Source organism: Etheostoma spectabile, chromosome 24 (genome assembly GCF_008692095.1).
Source record: "Etheostoma spectabile isolate EspeVRDwgs_2016 chromosome 24, UIUC_Espe_1.0, whole genome shotgun sequence".
NCBI lineage: Eukaryota > Metazoa > Chordata > Actinopteri > Perciformes > Percidae > Etheostoma > Etheostoma spectabile.
Window position 1 is genome coordinate 5,779,389 of NC_045756.1, and position 17,145 is coordinate 5,796,533.

Sequence of the window (17,145 nt, forward strand, 5' to 3'; positions counted from 1 at the left end):
GGGGGGGGGGATGGGGGCGTTTGAACAGGTAGCTGCACTCAGGCTGACAAGGGTCCCCGGATGGCTAGAGGAAGACAGAGCATTCTCTGTTTGGTCAGGGATGAGAGACAGACTAAGACAGACAGAGGATCAGATGATAGTGGAGGAGGGTAATTAATCATTTCATCTGTACGTATCTATATTGCGGTCTTTTCTCTGTCTGCCTTCTAACTCCTCGGCGATCACCACAGTCAATCCAGTAAATCTGTCTGAGCTAATTGAAAAATCAATCGCAAATCTGTCAACACTCAGATGCCCTTGAACGGTTTCACCTGTAAATGCACGGTCTGCAAAAGGATGCAACAAAGCCTACTTTTACAAGTTCTAACACTTTGCCAACACTTGAAAGCACAAAACAGGTGAAAAAGGTTTGAGGACAAAGACGATCATTATTTGACTATTGGCAAAAGGCTCAGCGCTGGCTGGCTCCACTCCAGAATAAGCTCGCTTACATCAAACTCCTTGTGTTCCAAAACTTCCTTGTTCGCTCATTTCTGTTATCATTATGGGACTTCCAGACAGCGTTTTATTTTCCACCCACAACTCAGCTTCAGTCAAGATTCCTAATCAGTCAGAGAAAACTATTATAAAATGTGTCCGTTTGGATAAAGTGATAGTCCCCTGTGACAGTGCATGACTGGCCTAACGCGATGAATCATATGTTTAGTAGTGAAATGATGAGTTAATAGCTCATCTGCTGAAGCTAAATCTATCCACTTGGCTTAGTTAATCAAATGATACCGACAAGATTGATTATAATTAGTTCAATCGATTCAATTTCATGTCTGTGTGTGCCTATTCAAACTTGTTAACCTGCTGTTATTTGGTACTGTTGGAAAGACTTGGAAAGTTAAAGTTGTTTTCAATGTTATTTAACACCAGATTAGGAATACATGTGCATTCACTGGTGTCCTGCTCCACTGCATACAAAGAAAAGGGCAAACAATTTTCTGTGTCTGCAAATGTCCATTCCTCAACCGACATCTGCACGGATCGGATACGTTTTTCACTCTTTCTGATAAACCATTATATTGGGAATGATTTCCTCCTCTTTTCATCGCCTTAGAATGTAATGGAACTTGCTTACATTGGCTAAAGAAGTTGCCCATGTATCATTCTTGTAATCCTCGTAATATTGGAAAACATAACTCCTTCCAAGATGAGAGCTGAGTGATCCATCCAGAGTGTTATGTTATCCCTGCTGGTATTCCATTAGTACGATGCTTTGACGCAATGAGCAAAAAACACAACACGTCACTACAAGTGGAACAAATGCTCGGCCGCCCCCGAGGGGGGGGGATTAAACGTTTAAGCAACTGTGAGGTGCTGTTACGCACCTCTCGCACTTTCTTTCTTGCTCTGTCCTACTGTCTTCTCCATCGCTGTGTGTCTCCAGTCTGCTAACCTAGAATCTGAAATATGTGTCTGCCCTGGCAGGAATGGCAGAAGCCTGCATTTGTTTAAATCATCGGCGGAGGAAGAGCGGCTGCAAGGGGCATAATCCTCCATTAACACAAGTGCAATTTTCTTTGGAACTGCTTTTTCGGTCATATTTTAACTGCATTCCAAAGTCAACTAAGTATTGAGTGTTAATGAGACAGCAATAATCAGCCTGGCTGAAGGTCCGCTAGCATGTGTGACGTGCTGTCAGGACTTAACTCTTATGCTTTTACCTGCTGTTTTGGGGGTTTCCTGAGGACATATTTCATATATTTCAATAACTAGATGCTGCCCAAGGGAATTTCTAATAAAGCATCCAAAAATTATATCACCATCCATGATTTCTGTTAATACTCATTTTCCAACGTAAACTATATTGGCTTTTACAGTTATGGCGAAGATGAAGTCAGGGGCGTCGGACTAGAGGGGGTAAGGGGACTGAGTACCCAGGGTCTTTATGTGAGGAGGACCCAAAAAGATGCTAGAATGAATAGCTGTGGATGTGGGAGGGGGCCATAGAAAATGCCTTTCTACAGGGCCCAGAATTTTGTGCTACGCCTCTGGATGAAGTGCACACCCTAGACATACTTGGCTAGATAACGAGATTTGTACTGCTTGCTCGTGAAATGCATCAACAGAAACTTTGCAGACGTGTTCATATGCCTTCAGCAGCCCACATACTCCTAGTGTGTCCTCACATAACAACCTGCTCAATCAAAGAGCTGGGACACTGTGTATAATAGGTTCCTAATTCAAGACTTTGTGCTGTCTGATTCCCTGCCATAATCACCAGAATGCTGACTAGCCATACCAATGACTTAGATAATTGATAAAGAGCTGATAATCATTAATGCTTAATGTATTAAAAAAGTAAATTAAACTCCAGCGGTTTACATTTGTTATTTTAAAGTCATTTTTTTTCAAGCAATAATAACAATAATTCCCTGGTTTAAGCAGCTATAATGTGATATTATATTATGTAATTATGGAAAACACTAAATATTATGTAATATTTGCTGTTTTACTATGTTATTATACTGAATATCTTTGAGTTTTTTGAAAAAGCACGCTATTGTAATGTTACTAGGCCCTTGGGAAATTTTTACACCTGCAACTAATGATTATTGTTGTTGATCTACTGATCATTTTATCCATTCATTGTTCAGTCTAAGAAAGGTTGAAAGATGCTACAATCATATAGGTATTCTACATAGTGTGTCTTTTCACATTGTTTTAAAAGTGTCCGTTTTGCTCTTTTAATACAATCAGATCGCCCATTTTGAAGGCCATTGATTTTCCATCATGTATTTATTGGGTTCACAACAGGAGACAAGTAACGGCCCAGACACGTCAAAGTTAATGTCTCTAGAAAGATGACATGCACTGCAGTGGATAATCAAAAACAATTTGGCGAGTGCACTAAGGCTTTATCAGCCGGTGTTGGACGAATTTTAGACACCATTACTGCGGGCCATGTGGCAACAACTTTCACACCACACTAGCCGCACTCTAAGCACAAATCTAGACCACAGCGTGCCACCAGCCGAGCCAAAGAAAATGGTATTGTTTTCCAATCAATGCTTGTAGCTTTATGAGGGCTTCCAGCCACAGAAACATTGCTTATAAAGAGGAGACAGACCAGTAGAGCAGTCAAGAGAAAAGGAGGAGAAGAGAAGGGGAATAGAAGGAGGGGGTCGAGGAGAGAGAGCAGATGATAAAACACTAGCATGTTTAAATTGGTGTCCAGGACACAAACAAACTCAATTCACACATTTGAATAAACCTGTTCTGCAATCTGCCAAATATGAGCTCCAAAATGCTGAGTTTCATTTTGAAGGTGCAGTTCTCATCAGAGCCCTTGACCCATATCTGTGTGTTTTGCCCTCATGTGGCCACCGAGCTTTGAGGTGTAGAGTGTCAAACACAACACCTGTGGCTATAGCAGCAGTCTGCTGCAGGCGTCTGTGTCTTCACCGTGCTGCGTTCAGAGCAAAAGTCTCCTTCAAACCAGGAAAACGTGTGAGGTCTTGTGTGCCTGCGTATGTTCAAACCCAACCACCAAATGTCACTTACGACGTTTCATCACAGGAAGTTTTTGCATGTTGAGCCCCCCCCCCCTTCTCTGTTCAGTTTCACATTTATGTTCTAAGTCACTGACAGCGAAATACTTTTTGTTTTTAAAATGCAAGTTTGTTTACTAAAATACAGAAAACTGATTCTGCAATGGCATTTCTTACACACAATATCAGTAAGACAGAGAGACTGAGATGCTTTACATTATGCAAAATTGTCAAAGTCGTGCAGGAAATAAACATCTGTTTCCCTCAGTTCCTCGCACACGTGCACACTAGACGTGCACGCGCGACAACAGAAGATGCAAGCCCTCAAGCTGCGTTCATTCTATGAATTTATGGCCAATAAACAGAGTACTTACAAGATAGGAATTTTGCCTTTCCAAGAACACGGAGTCTCCCATGGTCCCGAAAAAAGTATCCACATGTAGTAAACACCCAGAAATGTAGATGCTACAAACGATATCCCGTTAGCAAATAGGTCCAACCACGAATCACTTGTCTTCTCCCTCTTCTGCATTCAAGACAAAGTCTTTGGACTTCTTGTTCACCGCAAGTCACCGCCGCTTTTAAGAGTTGATGTCTATACACCAGTCAGACGCGCGTGTCAGAAAACCATCTGTGCCAGGAAGGACACCATAGCGCGTAATGCGTAACGGATCCATACCGCGCGCTCCGTAGACTCTGGTGAAGAAGACAGATGCTGAAGCAAGCGAGTAGAGGCAAAGGGAGCACTGTCAGTGTGAGTTGGGGCTTCCGGTAAAGATTTTCAAAATATAATCGGCTTTGGGCAGGGTTGTATTTTCAAAAAAAATATCAGAAAGTAGGATGGCAAGTGAGTTACCAAACACGTATTGAGACAGACGAGTTTAGACATCATATTTAACATTAAGAAAAACAAATTCTAGAACATAATTAAAATGATTAGAGTGACAGATTAGAGTGTTTTAGAAAAGGTGTTTAATAATAGGAATTAATTAGAGATTTGGAGTCACAAAAGGTTACTTTTGACCATGATACAAATGTGGCCAACCTTAGCCATGACATATCTAATACTCCTTTCAATCCAAAACAGCTGTTTGTTAACATCAGTCCTACTTGTATGCATAAAGCATGCATGTATTGCATTGTAGCTATATATTGAAGCATAATGTGTGTGGAAAATGGAGAGAGCCAGATGGGGGAGGGTGCAGGGCACAAGAGGAGGAGGTGTAGCAGTAGAAGAAGCTTTTGATTATCAACAGCAGGCCTGCTCAAAGGTTTTCATGTCTGGGGCCCACACATGGAGCTCCACAGTTGATTAGATTTGACTCTGGAAAATCCATACAGGCAGATTCTAGTTTTTGTGATAGTTATAAGTAAATAACTATACCTGTTTTTGCTGTAGGTAAGAAGGAAATAATGTTGATAATTACACATTGAGTTCCATGTGGTATCTCAAATTTATCAAGGCAAAACAAAATTACAATCTAATGCTGCCATGGACGTTGTTCACAGCAGACATTTTGACTTGTCAAAGTAAACAATGGCTCAATTCCATCAAGTGTCCCAGTGAGCTATTAGTGAGTCAGCATGCACAATACCAGGGCCTCTCCTAAGTGGAATGCAGCCATCATTAACGGTTTTGAATACACCTGTGCTTTTCCTACTATGACATGTTAACATTTTTTAAACAGGATCTCCTGTGAGAAGAGCAATAACTGCGACCCTCGCTGGAAATATGCATAAATGCATCATATTCACTTATCTTAGCTTGTGGAAAAATTGATATTTTGCAGGAAAGGGTTTCTTCCTTGTGACAAATCGCTTGCTGTAGGCCAAATTAGAGTAGCAAATACATCACAGCGTAGAGAATTTACTGGACAAACCGCAGAACCAAAACTGTGATTGCTTGCTTCCATTGTAAAAAATCAATGGTAATTTTAATTTATGAGCATTCTCCTTTTTGAAATAGGGTCTTATAAGAGCGACCACAAAAGGCTAGTCCACCACTGGAACATTTTAAACAAGAGGAGGGAGGCTTGTCTGGGTTTGTGTAATGTGGAACCAGCATTGAGCAATCTGTGTCTAAAGAGCTTGCATCGTAGCTAATGAAAAGACGGAAGCATCCAAAACAAATAAAGCACAACACAGGCTTTAGCAAGGACAAATCAGCTGAAGAATATGAGCTGACCTCATATACACACACACACACACACACAGCCACGCACACAGACAAGCACACACTTACTGAGAGTTAATAAAAACATTTGCTTTGCAGAAGTGGGTTTATCGAGAAGGACACAAACACAACCACATTCTATTCTCTAATTTTTATCAACAGTATGTGTGAATGAGTGAGTGGGTGAATGAGTGAGAGACACTGAATTCCTCTGTGCTTATCAGATAGTGCCATAGCCATTTAAAGAATGCTGAGAAGTTAAGAGGAACGAACACTTACTTTACTCTCGAATCTAGAGATAACCGGAACTGCCAAGGACTGAGTCAGCCATAAAGCTGGCGCTGTGCTGTCTGTGTGTACTGTATCTCACACAGGCATCATCACAGTCCTGCAGTGCGATAAAGTTACAGGTGGCGGAAAACCTGTTCTTGCATGGAGTTGCTCTTTGACAGACGTACTGCTTATCCGATCTCGTCTAAAGAAAGTTGGTCAAACATTTGAGGTGTTGTGTAAAATTGTCCTGGAAGATGGCATCTAATCCTTAGTTTTGCCTCTTTTTGTTATCCATTCAGTTGCATGCAAATCGTTTGGGATGAAAGTGACTGATGTGAGGATATAAAGAATAATTAATATGAAGGCTGTCTAAATACCAAATATTTCTGCAGAGTTAAACATTTCTGTAAAGTTAAATTTACTGAGACATAGTTTTTAGTGTTGTGACACAATTAACTATTTTGAACTTTTATGAACTTGAGATTCCGATTCCAAACCCATCAGATCCAGTTATGTTTGCATGTATGGTTCATTCAATAGCAGGACAATAATCATGCACATCTAATGTAACATCTAAGGCTTGAATTTACTGCTTCAAAGTGCCCAGTTTAAATATTTTGACAAAGGAATCTCAACCTAACGCCATTTACTTGCTTTTCTTGTGCCTTACATATCATGTAGTCTTTGTCAGTAGATGTGTTTTCATCAGTTGTCATGGAAATGAACGTGTTGATATGCGAGCTCAGTGGCTGTTATGAATTTCTCCATATACTTGGATGTCTGTTAATCAGTGTTAGAAGTGTTAAGCGTTGATGTAGACAGTGTGATGTAGTTTAAAATGCCAGGGGGGAAATATTGGGAATGGACTTTGAGTTGGGATTGTGTGTTCAAACTGCTATTTTCATGGTAAAGAATGGACTTTCATGCTTAAAGACAAATTGATTAATACTACAAAAGTAAGTACAAGTTAAATAATTGTCTAGCTATTGCATACTAGATAAAAAAATGTCCTAACAAATGAATCCGACGTTCCTCGGGATGATGTTGAGGAAATATAGAAGGGAGGAGAAAGATTTTCTTCTTTTTTTTCCTTAAGAACACTTGTTTTGGTCTTATAGGAGGAGCCTAATGTCTCCTAAAATGGTGTTTCAATTGTCCCAGTATGACCATGGCTCACGCAATAAACAGAGGCCTGTGGGAGCGGGAGGGAAGGCTGGAGGAGAGGGAGTACAAGAAGAAGAGAAGGGAGGAGAGGAGAGGAGAAAAAGGCTGACATGGATGTGTGTTTTTACACGCACGTTGCAATTGGCCGGAATCGGCTCCCACTGCAAGCTAGAGCACCATGACATTGTTTGCAAAGGCCGCTGCAAAGCAAAGTCTGAATCTGCACGTCTCTTGAAATTGTTAAAATGATGCTGAAATGAGGCCCTGTGTGATCATATATCAATTTCAAAGCCCACTCTGGATTTTCCACTGTTGAATTTGGCACGGTCTGATTGTGTTGATATATCACATCCCTGCTATTAAGTGTCAATCTGGAGAAGAAGCAGCTTGGAGTTAAGGCAACAGAAATGACAGTGAGGAGTATTTACAGCAATTTCAATCTGCATCATGTTTTCCTTTTTTTGCAATCCTTAATAACCTCTAAGACATATACACCGCAGTGAAAAAAGGATTCCTTAGACCCACAGGGCTTATATGATTTTCTATAAATGCACATATTGAAATTTCTTAATATGTGTGTATGTATGTATGTATGTGTATATATATATATATATATGTGTGTGTGTGTGTGTGTGTGTGTGTGTGTGTATATATATCTGTGTGTGTGTGTGTGTGTGTGTATATATATATATGTGTATATGTATGTGTGTGTGTATATATATTATATATATATATATATATATATATATATATATATATATATATATATATAGTACAATAGTTCTACAGTGTAATTCCAGAGTTGTACGGTGAAGGCAGACTGCCAAACGTTAATGTATACATTGTTCAGTCGGGGGGTGCAGCACCCCTCCTTCCAAAGGCCGAATGCCTGAGTTGTGAAATCACTCCATCCAGTGGAAAGTATTCTGTAAAAGTTCTTTAAGGCGATCCAGCAAATGACAGAGACCAATCCTGCAAGGCCTTCGATCTGTTTTATAAACACTCGCGAAAAAGATTTTGCAAGGCCCAGATCGAAGTATTTGCGTGTGTTGCATCCCTTTTCGCTTGCCTCACTCCCAGAGGATGCTGGGGTCAGGAATCATATCTCATAGTTCATAACTCATAACAACAGCTGCAGAGGTTTTTCCTCAATCTCTAGATATGTGTCCAAATGTGTAGCGGCATAGTATAAACTGGCAACATGATTACTCCAAGTGACGATCATTCAATTTGTACTGTATGTATATATACAGTGTATGTATGTGTGTGTGTGTGTGTGTGTGTGTATGTATGTATGTATGTATGTATATATATATATATATATATAACAAATAAAGGGATGGTTTCTAAAAGCTGATTAATTTTGTTATTCACGTTTGGGCCTTTAGTCTGGTTTCCACAATAGCCACAAATATAATGTCCTGCCTAGAGTAGTTTTTAAACCCTCTAAAATCCACAAGAATCTCATTAAATATTTCAAAAATCTTATCATACGTGATTCTATGCCTGTTTTTAACCGTTGCCAAATCCGACGCAGCTGATCAAATTAAAGAAAGGAGAAAAAAAACTAAACAATGCATATGACAATTGTGCAGCTGATAAAAAGGACAAAAGAGCAGAACTAGTGTTTTCCTGCTTATTAGCTGTATCTCTTTCTTTCAGAAGATGAACTTTGACCTCAGTTTCCAAAGGCAGCCCGAACAACGGGTGTAAGAGAAAGAAAATGAGAGAGAGGGTGGGGGGAATTGTAAAAAACTGGGCACACATAAACAAATTTACAGCAGGAGCTGCTCTGGGGGATGACCTCAGAAGTGGGGAATGTGTGTGGTGGTGTGTGTGTGTGTGTGGTTGGGGTGTGTGGGGTGTGTGTGTGTGGTGTGTGTGTGTGTTGTGTGTGTGTGTGTGGTGTGTGTGTGTGTGTGTGTGTGGTGTGTGTGTGTGTGTTGAAAGAGAGACAGAGGGGACAGTGCTCACTTGGGAGGTAAATACAGAGGACACACACACGCAAAAAAAATATAAACACGGGATTCTTTGTCAAGGGTCTTATACCACAATGTCCCCACAGAGAGGACCCTCGTTCAGAGGAAAATGTTTCTTTTAGAGGAACTGATCACTCAATATCCACCAAACAGGACACACACTCTCTCGCTCTCACACACACACGTGATGACAGCATGGGTCTGGAATCAATCTGGACGCTTCTATCAACAGGCCAACCCAGTTGTCCTAAATCTCCATACTCTGTCCCGAGGGCCAATAGACAGAGAGAAAGGGATACAGGGGCATGGGGGCGTAAGTAAAGAATTTTGGGTACTAGCCCAGCATGGCTATATGGCTTTCATCACCTTACCACCTCCATTAGACTGTGCTTAAAGCGGCTGACGTGTCAGCTCTGCTCTGCAGATTGATTGGCCCTGACCTGAGGGCTACTACATTTTGGAAGATGTTTTGCAAGAGGAAACATTTGGAATGGGAAATATAAAAGTAGAGAAGTGATTTTGTCAAATTTTTGGTTGCTATTTAGAATCACAAACCACCTGCATACCTTGTGTGGAATGGTTGTTTCTGAGGAATTTATGTCACTGTTTAAAAAAAAAAAAAACTGCTTTGTCAGAATAGGGCAGATGAGTAAGCTAAGTTTCATTTTCTATGGAAAACCATCTTGACTTTGTTCCTTGACACATGTACTTCCAGTCCATCCATCGCTTGTAGCCAGACCTATGCATGGGACTTTGACTATTTATTCAATGACACACACCTGTCACTGTTTGGTAACACTGTTTGACAAGAGCAAATCTGGGCTTGAAATGTTGCATCTTTCTTAGTTTGACAAAGAAATCTGAAAGGAAACAGGTGACAGTATCAAGAGCAGTTTTTTTGACTCAGTACCTAGATAAAATAGGTGTCCAAATCTTTTCACACTGACTGTATATACTGTGATTCCGTTTTTTTGTGACATGATTCATCACAATGTCAAATGAACATCCAAAGCACCACCCAAGTATGATCACAAATATTGTGTAAAGTATCTAAAACCGACTGTGGCCCTGAGATTTGAAGAATACATTAAAAACTGCATTTAGAAAACGCCTCATTCAAGGAACCAGATGAATTCACTTTGATCACTTTGTCAAAAATTCATTATGAGTAATCACACATCATCATCTGTTATTTTTGTAGCTGCTGAGAAATAATATAAATTAAAATCAAGTGGTCGGTTAATAATTATAGGTTTGGCAAAAGTAACCCGCCAAGTCTCTTCCATACTTTCTCATTGTAGTTTGATTGTTGTTTGTCCATAGTTCATTTTGTTACACAAATCTCTCCAAACATAAGGAATTACTTGCGATCACAAATCACCATTCTTTCTCTTATACGAATGCTTTTTGTTTCAGTTTTGGGTCATGTCCCACAGTTGGTTTGGCATTTGTTTGCCTGAATGAGAAAGCACTGTCATATTGACGTCGAGATTGCAGTCTTTTTTATTAGAGTATAGATAAAGTGTTTATTTTCCAAGCAAAAGCCGGCAGTAAATGTATTCTTGGTCTTGTTCCAGTTTTAAAACCAACATTGTTGACTCTGTCACCTCTTAAGTTAAGAATTAATTTCTAACAATCCCTCAAGTATTGATTGTTAGGGCAGCACTTCAAGTTAAGTGTTCAGTCACACCAGATTCAACAGCAGTCACAAACAGCTGTTTTTGCTTGTTGAGAGTAAAATGGGTTGAGTCTGTTTTGAAAAATGTAAATTCTTTCTCTTGGGTTTTTCAATGTTTCTGCGTGCTGGTGTTTATATCGGCATGCATACCTTTCCGTGTGTTTTCGTCAAACGACTTTTAGTGACGTCATCTCCAAAGAAGAAAAATTAGGTTTTTGTTGGTGAAGTCTGCCTGTGTGGCAGTCTTTTCACTCATCTGCGTATATGTCTATCTGCGTCTCGCCTTATATGTCTGTCTCGCCGCCCATGTATAGATGTGCTGATCTGCCTGCTGGCTCTGTCAGCTTGTTTGCATGACTGGCTGGGCTGGCAGCTTTCTTACTGAGAATCCCGTAGTAATGCTGGTAAGTTTTTCCATCCGGGTCAGGTGCTTTGAAGGCGGAAATGGAGCAAAGATTGTCTTTTGTTTTGAAATATGTTATCTTAAAAATCTTCATTTTGTGTTTGTCAGCCACTACCATGCAAGACTGAATGGATAAATGCTATTATCTTATCACAGATAGCATAACTTGATCATACTGTGAGTGAGTTTGATCTTTTCTTCCGTCACCGTTCATATAGAGCTCATGTGCGCGACAAATATAACCTGTGCGTGCCTGAAGTGTGACTGAAAAGCATTGTTGTCTGCACAGCAAAGACTGATTCACATACGGATGCCTTGTCTTTCAGCTCCAGCTCCTCCACTGTAATATGCACACACACACACACCAAAGAGACTCACACAACAACACACATAGTGTCCTCCACCTCCCACGCCTCCTTAATGTTTTCTGCCACAACAGTTGCCATGGCGTCTCAGCTTGCCAGCTGTGCCGGACAGCACAATAGCAAGTACGTGTGTATTTCTGCGATAGTGTGTGTATGCATGTGTCTGTATGCCCACGTGTCAGCATATAATATGATGTGATAATGCAGTTGATAAGTGCATTTTAAACCATGTGACATGATCCCTCAGAAAGCATTCCTTTTATATTTCATGTGTGGTCAACTATTTTTTCTAATGTCAAGTCTGACAAATGTCATTCTGCCTAATGTAATTTTGAAAGAATCCATCTCCATTCAAAATTATTTTCACATCATGCCAAACTGTTGAGAAAACACTGCAAAGGCCTGGGAAAATAATTGCAGATATGTCTGTTTTTGTGCTGCGTGTGATGCATTTGATGGCAGCAGGAAAGCAAAAAAATATCCTTTACTTGTTGCCATGGCACCACATTGAAAGCGACTGGATCATTACGTGGAACAAGGAGAGCAATGTGAGATCAACATGCTCACATGAGCTTTGGGATAAGAAGTGCCAGATTTGTTTGGGGTTCATGAATATTTCTTAAAAATACCAAACTCCAAATTTGAGTTGAAGTCTAGACGTGAGACTAGACAGATTCTAGAAAAACAGACCAGAAATAAACTGTGGGTTCAAAGATGACATAAGTTTAAGAAGAAGAAATGTCTTTTCTCCTTTCAAAATTAATTTAGTGTCTGAGTCGCATAACACAGTGAAACAAACTGACTTATTTTCTCTCTCTTGCAAACTAAAACACACAAAGGCTTTCCCACAAATTCATTTTTCTTTAATTGAAGGTGGCAGTACATGAGAAAACACCCCACACCTGCTATAACACATCAAGAAGTCCACATTTTGAAAAACTCCTCACTTTGCCTTCTTTCTTTTGCCACTGACCCAGTTCTGCCTGACGTAGGGGGTTTAGACCAACTCTTGGGTAAACTATTGGAACAGCCGTTGAAGAGTCTCTCTCTGCGTGAATCTCCAGAGACGCCTGAGAGGGAGGGTTTGGAATAGCTTGAATAATAGAATAAAATATCCACTGAGTGATGTGACGTGAGTGTGTTGGCTCGGCCTCCTTCCATCGAAGGATTGCATCTCTCTCGGCACATTATCCAAACACTTGGTGTGCCTGCGTGTGTGTATTTGCACACAGGCTTTTGGCTGTATGAATCTGCCATCATGGATGTGGGAGATCTATTAGCAACCATTCTGGGAAATTTTGAAGCATTATGAATGCTTAGTGTTTTGCTCTGAGTTTGAGTTTAAGATTATGTGAACTTGTTTTACATAAACTCAATTGTTTTTGGTCATTTGACTAATTGCAAATCTGCACCAAAAAAGTACATACCATACACCAGAATTTCCCATTTTTTTGGGATCAATAAATATCTATCCATCTATCTACATTATTAGCCCTACTAATATACTATATTAATACGGTGTCTATAGTATTGCCTACTTTTGAGGTAGAATAAATGGTGAGTTGTTCTTACACATCGGCTATTGTACGTATACCGTGTTGAAGTGTGAGCTTTAGAATTGCCGGTAGTTAAAGTTGGGTATCAAAACGACAGATATCTACCGGACTGAATGGCAACGCAGATATCTGTGCCTAATTTCAGTGTGACTTCAATGCCATGCACTCACCTCCGGTGCTCCGAAACTGATGTTACGTTACTGCAACAGACGCATCACTTCACTAAGGAATTTGTGAATTTTGACACAGAGACATGTGACAGTCTGCAGCTAAGTGTAGCTGTTCTCTATGAGACCCCATGGCCACTGCCGGACTCTGAGAAACAACACAGACGGGAATTATTGGTACATTCAATTGCACCTCGGAAACTAATGGTGCATTTGAGTGCAACTTGAGAAACTCAAGCTGTTGTGAAGTTCCCTTCTGCCATCCAGTGGTTCTATTTTTCAACTGTAATTGACTGGTAAAATTTATTTAAAATACAATTCAAATAGCTTATTTAAATTGACCATATGGACTTAGCAATCAACAAGCCTTTCTTTAATATGGCCGACTGTCATTTTGTAATCTTCTGTTGTTTTTTTAAATCGTTTCTTGCACTCTTTAGGCACTGGCACCGTTTTTAAAGGTATCATTTTAGCACCAATATCAAATTAACCTTGGCTGGTGGGTAGGTTTTACCTTTGGATAGGACCAGGCCAGCCATGTCCCCCTTGTTTGCAGTGTTTGTGCTATGCTAAGCTAACTATCTGATCTTGGACGACGAATCTGATAATTTAATATATCGATTGAGCAGTCAAATTGCCCTGCCAGCCAACAGTTCACAGCAATCAGTCACCTATTGTGGATTGTGACTGATCCATGTACATATGGGGATCCAATCACGTGCCTGCATGCAAATGAGTTTACTTAGCATTGCCAGCGCTTTGTCAAATCATGTTTTTTTTTTTATGCAAATATGATCTAAATGAAATCATTCAAGCACCAGAGGTGAGGGCATGTAGACAATATGGAACTGAATAGCTGAGTGTAGCTTTATTTATTCCGCTTGTTTCCTATGATAATCAGCTCAATCTGGCAAACAGTTCACATGCAAATCAACTTGTCACTTTTTTTGTTGATGGGTGGTTCTCGAAGCTTGTAAAGGATATAGGTTTCTGTAAGTAAAATCATGCAGTTGTTAAAAGCTGTGGAAGTGTTCAGAAATACACCTGAGATTGACATATTTTCCTCAACATCTGGACTTCTCCTCCTCCCTGGTGTGCCTGCCACACCTTCCTTTTTCTTTCTTTGTATTCTCTCTTTTGTCTGTCTTCTTTCTGGTGTTTTTGGTACAGTCTGTCCCACCCTTTTATCCCATTTCAACCCATCTCATCTGACAACTGCCACGCAATTGCTTTGTTTATTTGCAAAATGGAGACCAACAGATGTAGTGTATAGTATGTCAGTGTTAATCTGTCATTGTTACTTTGGTCAGGCCTCCTATAGACTACAAACTCATTTGAACCCTTAGAACCATAACAAACGAGCACAAGTGACATTGCTTGGACATTCCCTACACGCGCGCGCGTATGTGTAATTTGCACTTGCATGTATGTATGCATATGTTTAGTACGTGCTTGTACGTTCACTGACACTATGTACCGTATGTTTGCATAGCTCTATACACAGTATGAATGTGACTGTGTGTGATCTGTGCAGCGTGTAAGTCGGCCCACTCAAGCATATAAAACCTCTGTCTAAGTCAAACTGAGCGGCCTCAGTTCTTCTCAGTTCAAGGCGTAAACATTTAGTCTGCAGTATAAACACAGCAGCCTTCTTCGAATGTTCTGTTCCCAAATGACAGCACTGCTTTATCCTTCTATAGATAAAGTAAAATGAGTGAAAGACAAAACTGTTAATCCATCTGAATATGAAACATATGCAGCTATGAAGTTGTGCTGCTTTGATAAACTGTCAAGTCTGAAGCAGTCATTTGAAATAAACAGTCTTTTTTTATAGTTTTGAGAGATGCCTTGAAACAAGAATCTGCAGTAAATTGTGACATAAAGACATGCAGAGAGAATACTGATGTGTGGCTAAGTCTAGGTGATGTTTAGTAAATTGGTAGCCTGAGGTCGTCATACTCAGATTCCAGTCAAAATATGAGTCTGCTCCATTGGGCTGTGATTGTAGGGCGTGTTTCAACCGAACCAGGAAAGAAAATGATTGATTGTGATTCTATTTTCCTCTTTTAAAATGAATGTGCTGTCAATATCTTCTATAACAGATGCAATGGTGGAATCTACACATCTCAATTCTCCAGCGGACGCCATCTTTGTTGTAAACAAATTCAGCCCAACTGCTCTTAGGTGACGTGGTAGATTATGTTACTGTTATCATCTGTCCATCATCGTATAATGCCCGCCCTGACAATTTGATTGGTCCCAACCGCTCTGGTTTGAGCATAGTTGGATCAAGTCCAGACCGAACTTCCCGACCTAAAATGTTGTGGGCGGGGCTAAGTTCGGCTGGCATCCAGGCTAGTAAATTGATAGTGTAGAAAAAAAACTATTTAGCTTGCAGTTTTATTCTTGTTTTATCGGAATATTCTCTTTGCTGCTCACTGATTAAGTTCCTATTATTTTCTCTGTTGAACAATGTTTTAGTGTCTCCCGAATTGATTAAGTCTGGCTGCATTTTGTCTAGCTTGGTGTTAAAACAAAGCATTTTACTTTGGGCTCTGTGAGTGACACCTTTTCTTAAAGAGCCGGAGCTAACTCCAGTGGAGCTCACACGTCGTTTTAAACAAAGGGCCGCTTTTCAATAGATTCAGCAGATGTATCAGGTTTATGCAAGTTTTGTGAGTGAATGCCTTCTCAGCTTTTGTTATTCTGTTGCTTCCTGTATTTTTGTATAAAACCCTGACCAGAAAACTCATCCTAGTCAGAGAGACTCCTACAGCTTCTTGTAAGCTTCTGTCTCCACTGCTTAGTGAATGAAATTCATCTGAACCAGCCACTGAATTGGACCTGAGAGAGCTTAGTCTTCTACGGTAAAATTACATATAATGTAAATATTATTCCGCTGATCTGTTACTCCCAGAAACTTCTTTCCTATTTCCACTGGCGAGATGGACAGTGGTAGACCCTTTACTGCCATTGCACAGTGCGTTTTATTTTAGCGTTTGGCATTGTTTTATTGCAAGAGGAGTACCAACGTTAATGGTATACATGGATGAATTTATGCTGATATTACCCACAGTCTAATGATAGTGTTATTCTATATGATAATGCCTCGGCGCCAGTGAGAGCCGTGGCCTGAGGCATTATGTTGCACGTCCCATTCTCGTGAACAAGCTATCTCAAGAACGCCTTGAAGAGCTATCTTCACATTTGGTCCACTTGGACTCAAGGATTAACTGATTAGATTTTGGGGGTCAAAGGTCATTGTGACCTCACAAAACACATTTTTGGCCGTTACTCATGAGTTCCAATGCTCACAACATAATTTCACACAAATGACTTCTTCAGGTGAAGGAGTTTAAATACCTTGGGGTCTTGTTCGCGAATGAGGGGACAATGGAGCGGGAGATTGGTTGGAAAATCGGAGCAGCGGGTGCGGAATTACATTCCATTTATCACACCGTCGTGATGAAAAGAGAGCTGAGCCAGAAGCCAAAGCTCTCGATCTACCGGTCAGTTTTTGTTCCTACCCTTACCGATGGTGATGAAGGCTGGGTCATGATTGAAAGAACGAGATCCAGGGTACAAGCGGCCGAAATTGGTTTCCTCAGGAGGGGGGCTGGCGTCTCCCTTAGAGACAGGGTGAGAAGCTCAGTCATCCGAGAGGAGCTCGGAGTCGAAAGGAGCCAGTTGAGGTGGTTCGGGCATCTGGTAAGGATGCCTCCTGGGCGCCTCCCTAGGGAGGTGTTCCAGGCACATCCAGCTGGGAGGAGACCTCGGGGAAGACCCGGGCCTAGGTGGAGAGATTATATCTCCAACCTGGCCTGGGAACACCTCGGGATCCCCCAGTT

General features: G+C 40.6%; 1 protein-coding gene across 3 annotated transcripts in view; it reads right to left on the reverse strand.

Annotated features, from left to right (window-relative positions):
- LOC116673936 (rho GTPase-activating protein 6) overlaps positions 1-17,145 on the reverse strand; it is a 74,186-nt gene that overhangs the window by 37,331 nt on the left and 19,710 nt on the right. The window contains exon 1 of one of the 3 annotated variants that reach the window (XM_032506323.1): positions 3,914-4,258. The exons of the other annotated variants lie outside the window; for them this stretch is intronic. Within the exon in view, the coding sequence (XP_032362214.1) occupies positions 3,914-3,955 (42 nt within the window). The 5' untranslated portion in view covers positions 3,956-4,258. Of the gene's footprint in view, positions 1-3,913; positions 4,259-17,145 lie in introns of those variants that run through there. 3 annotated transcript variants of the gene reach the window in all.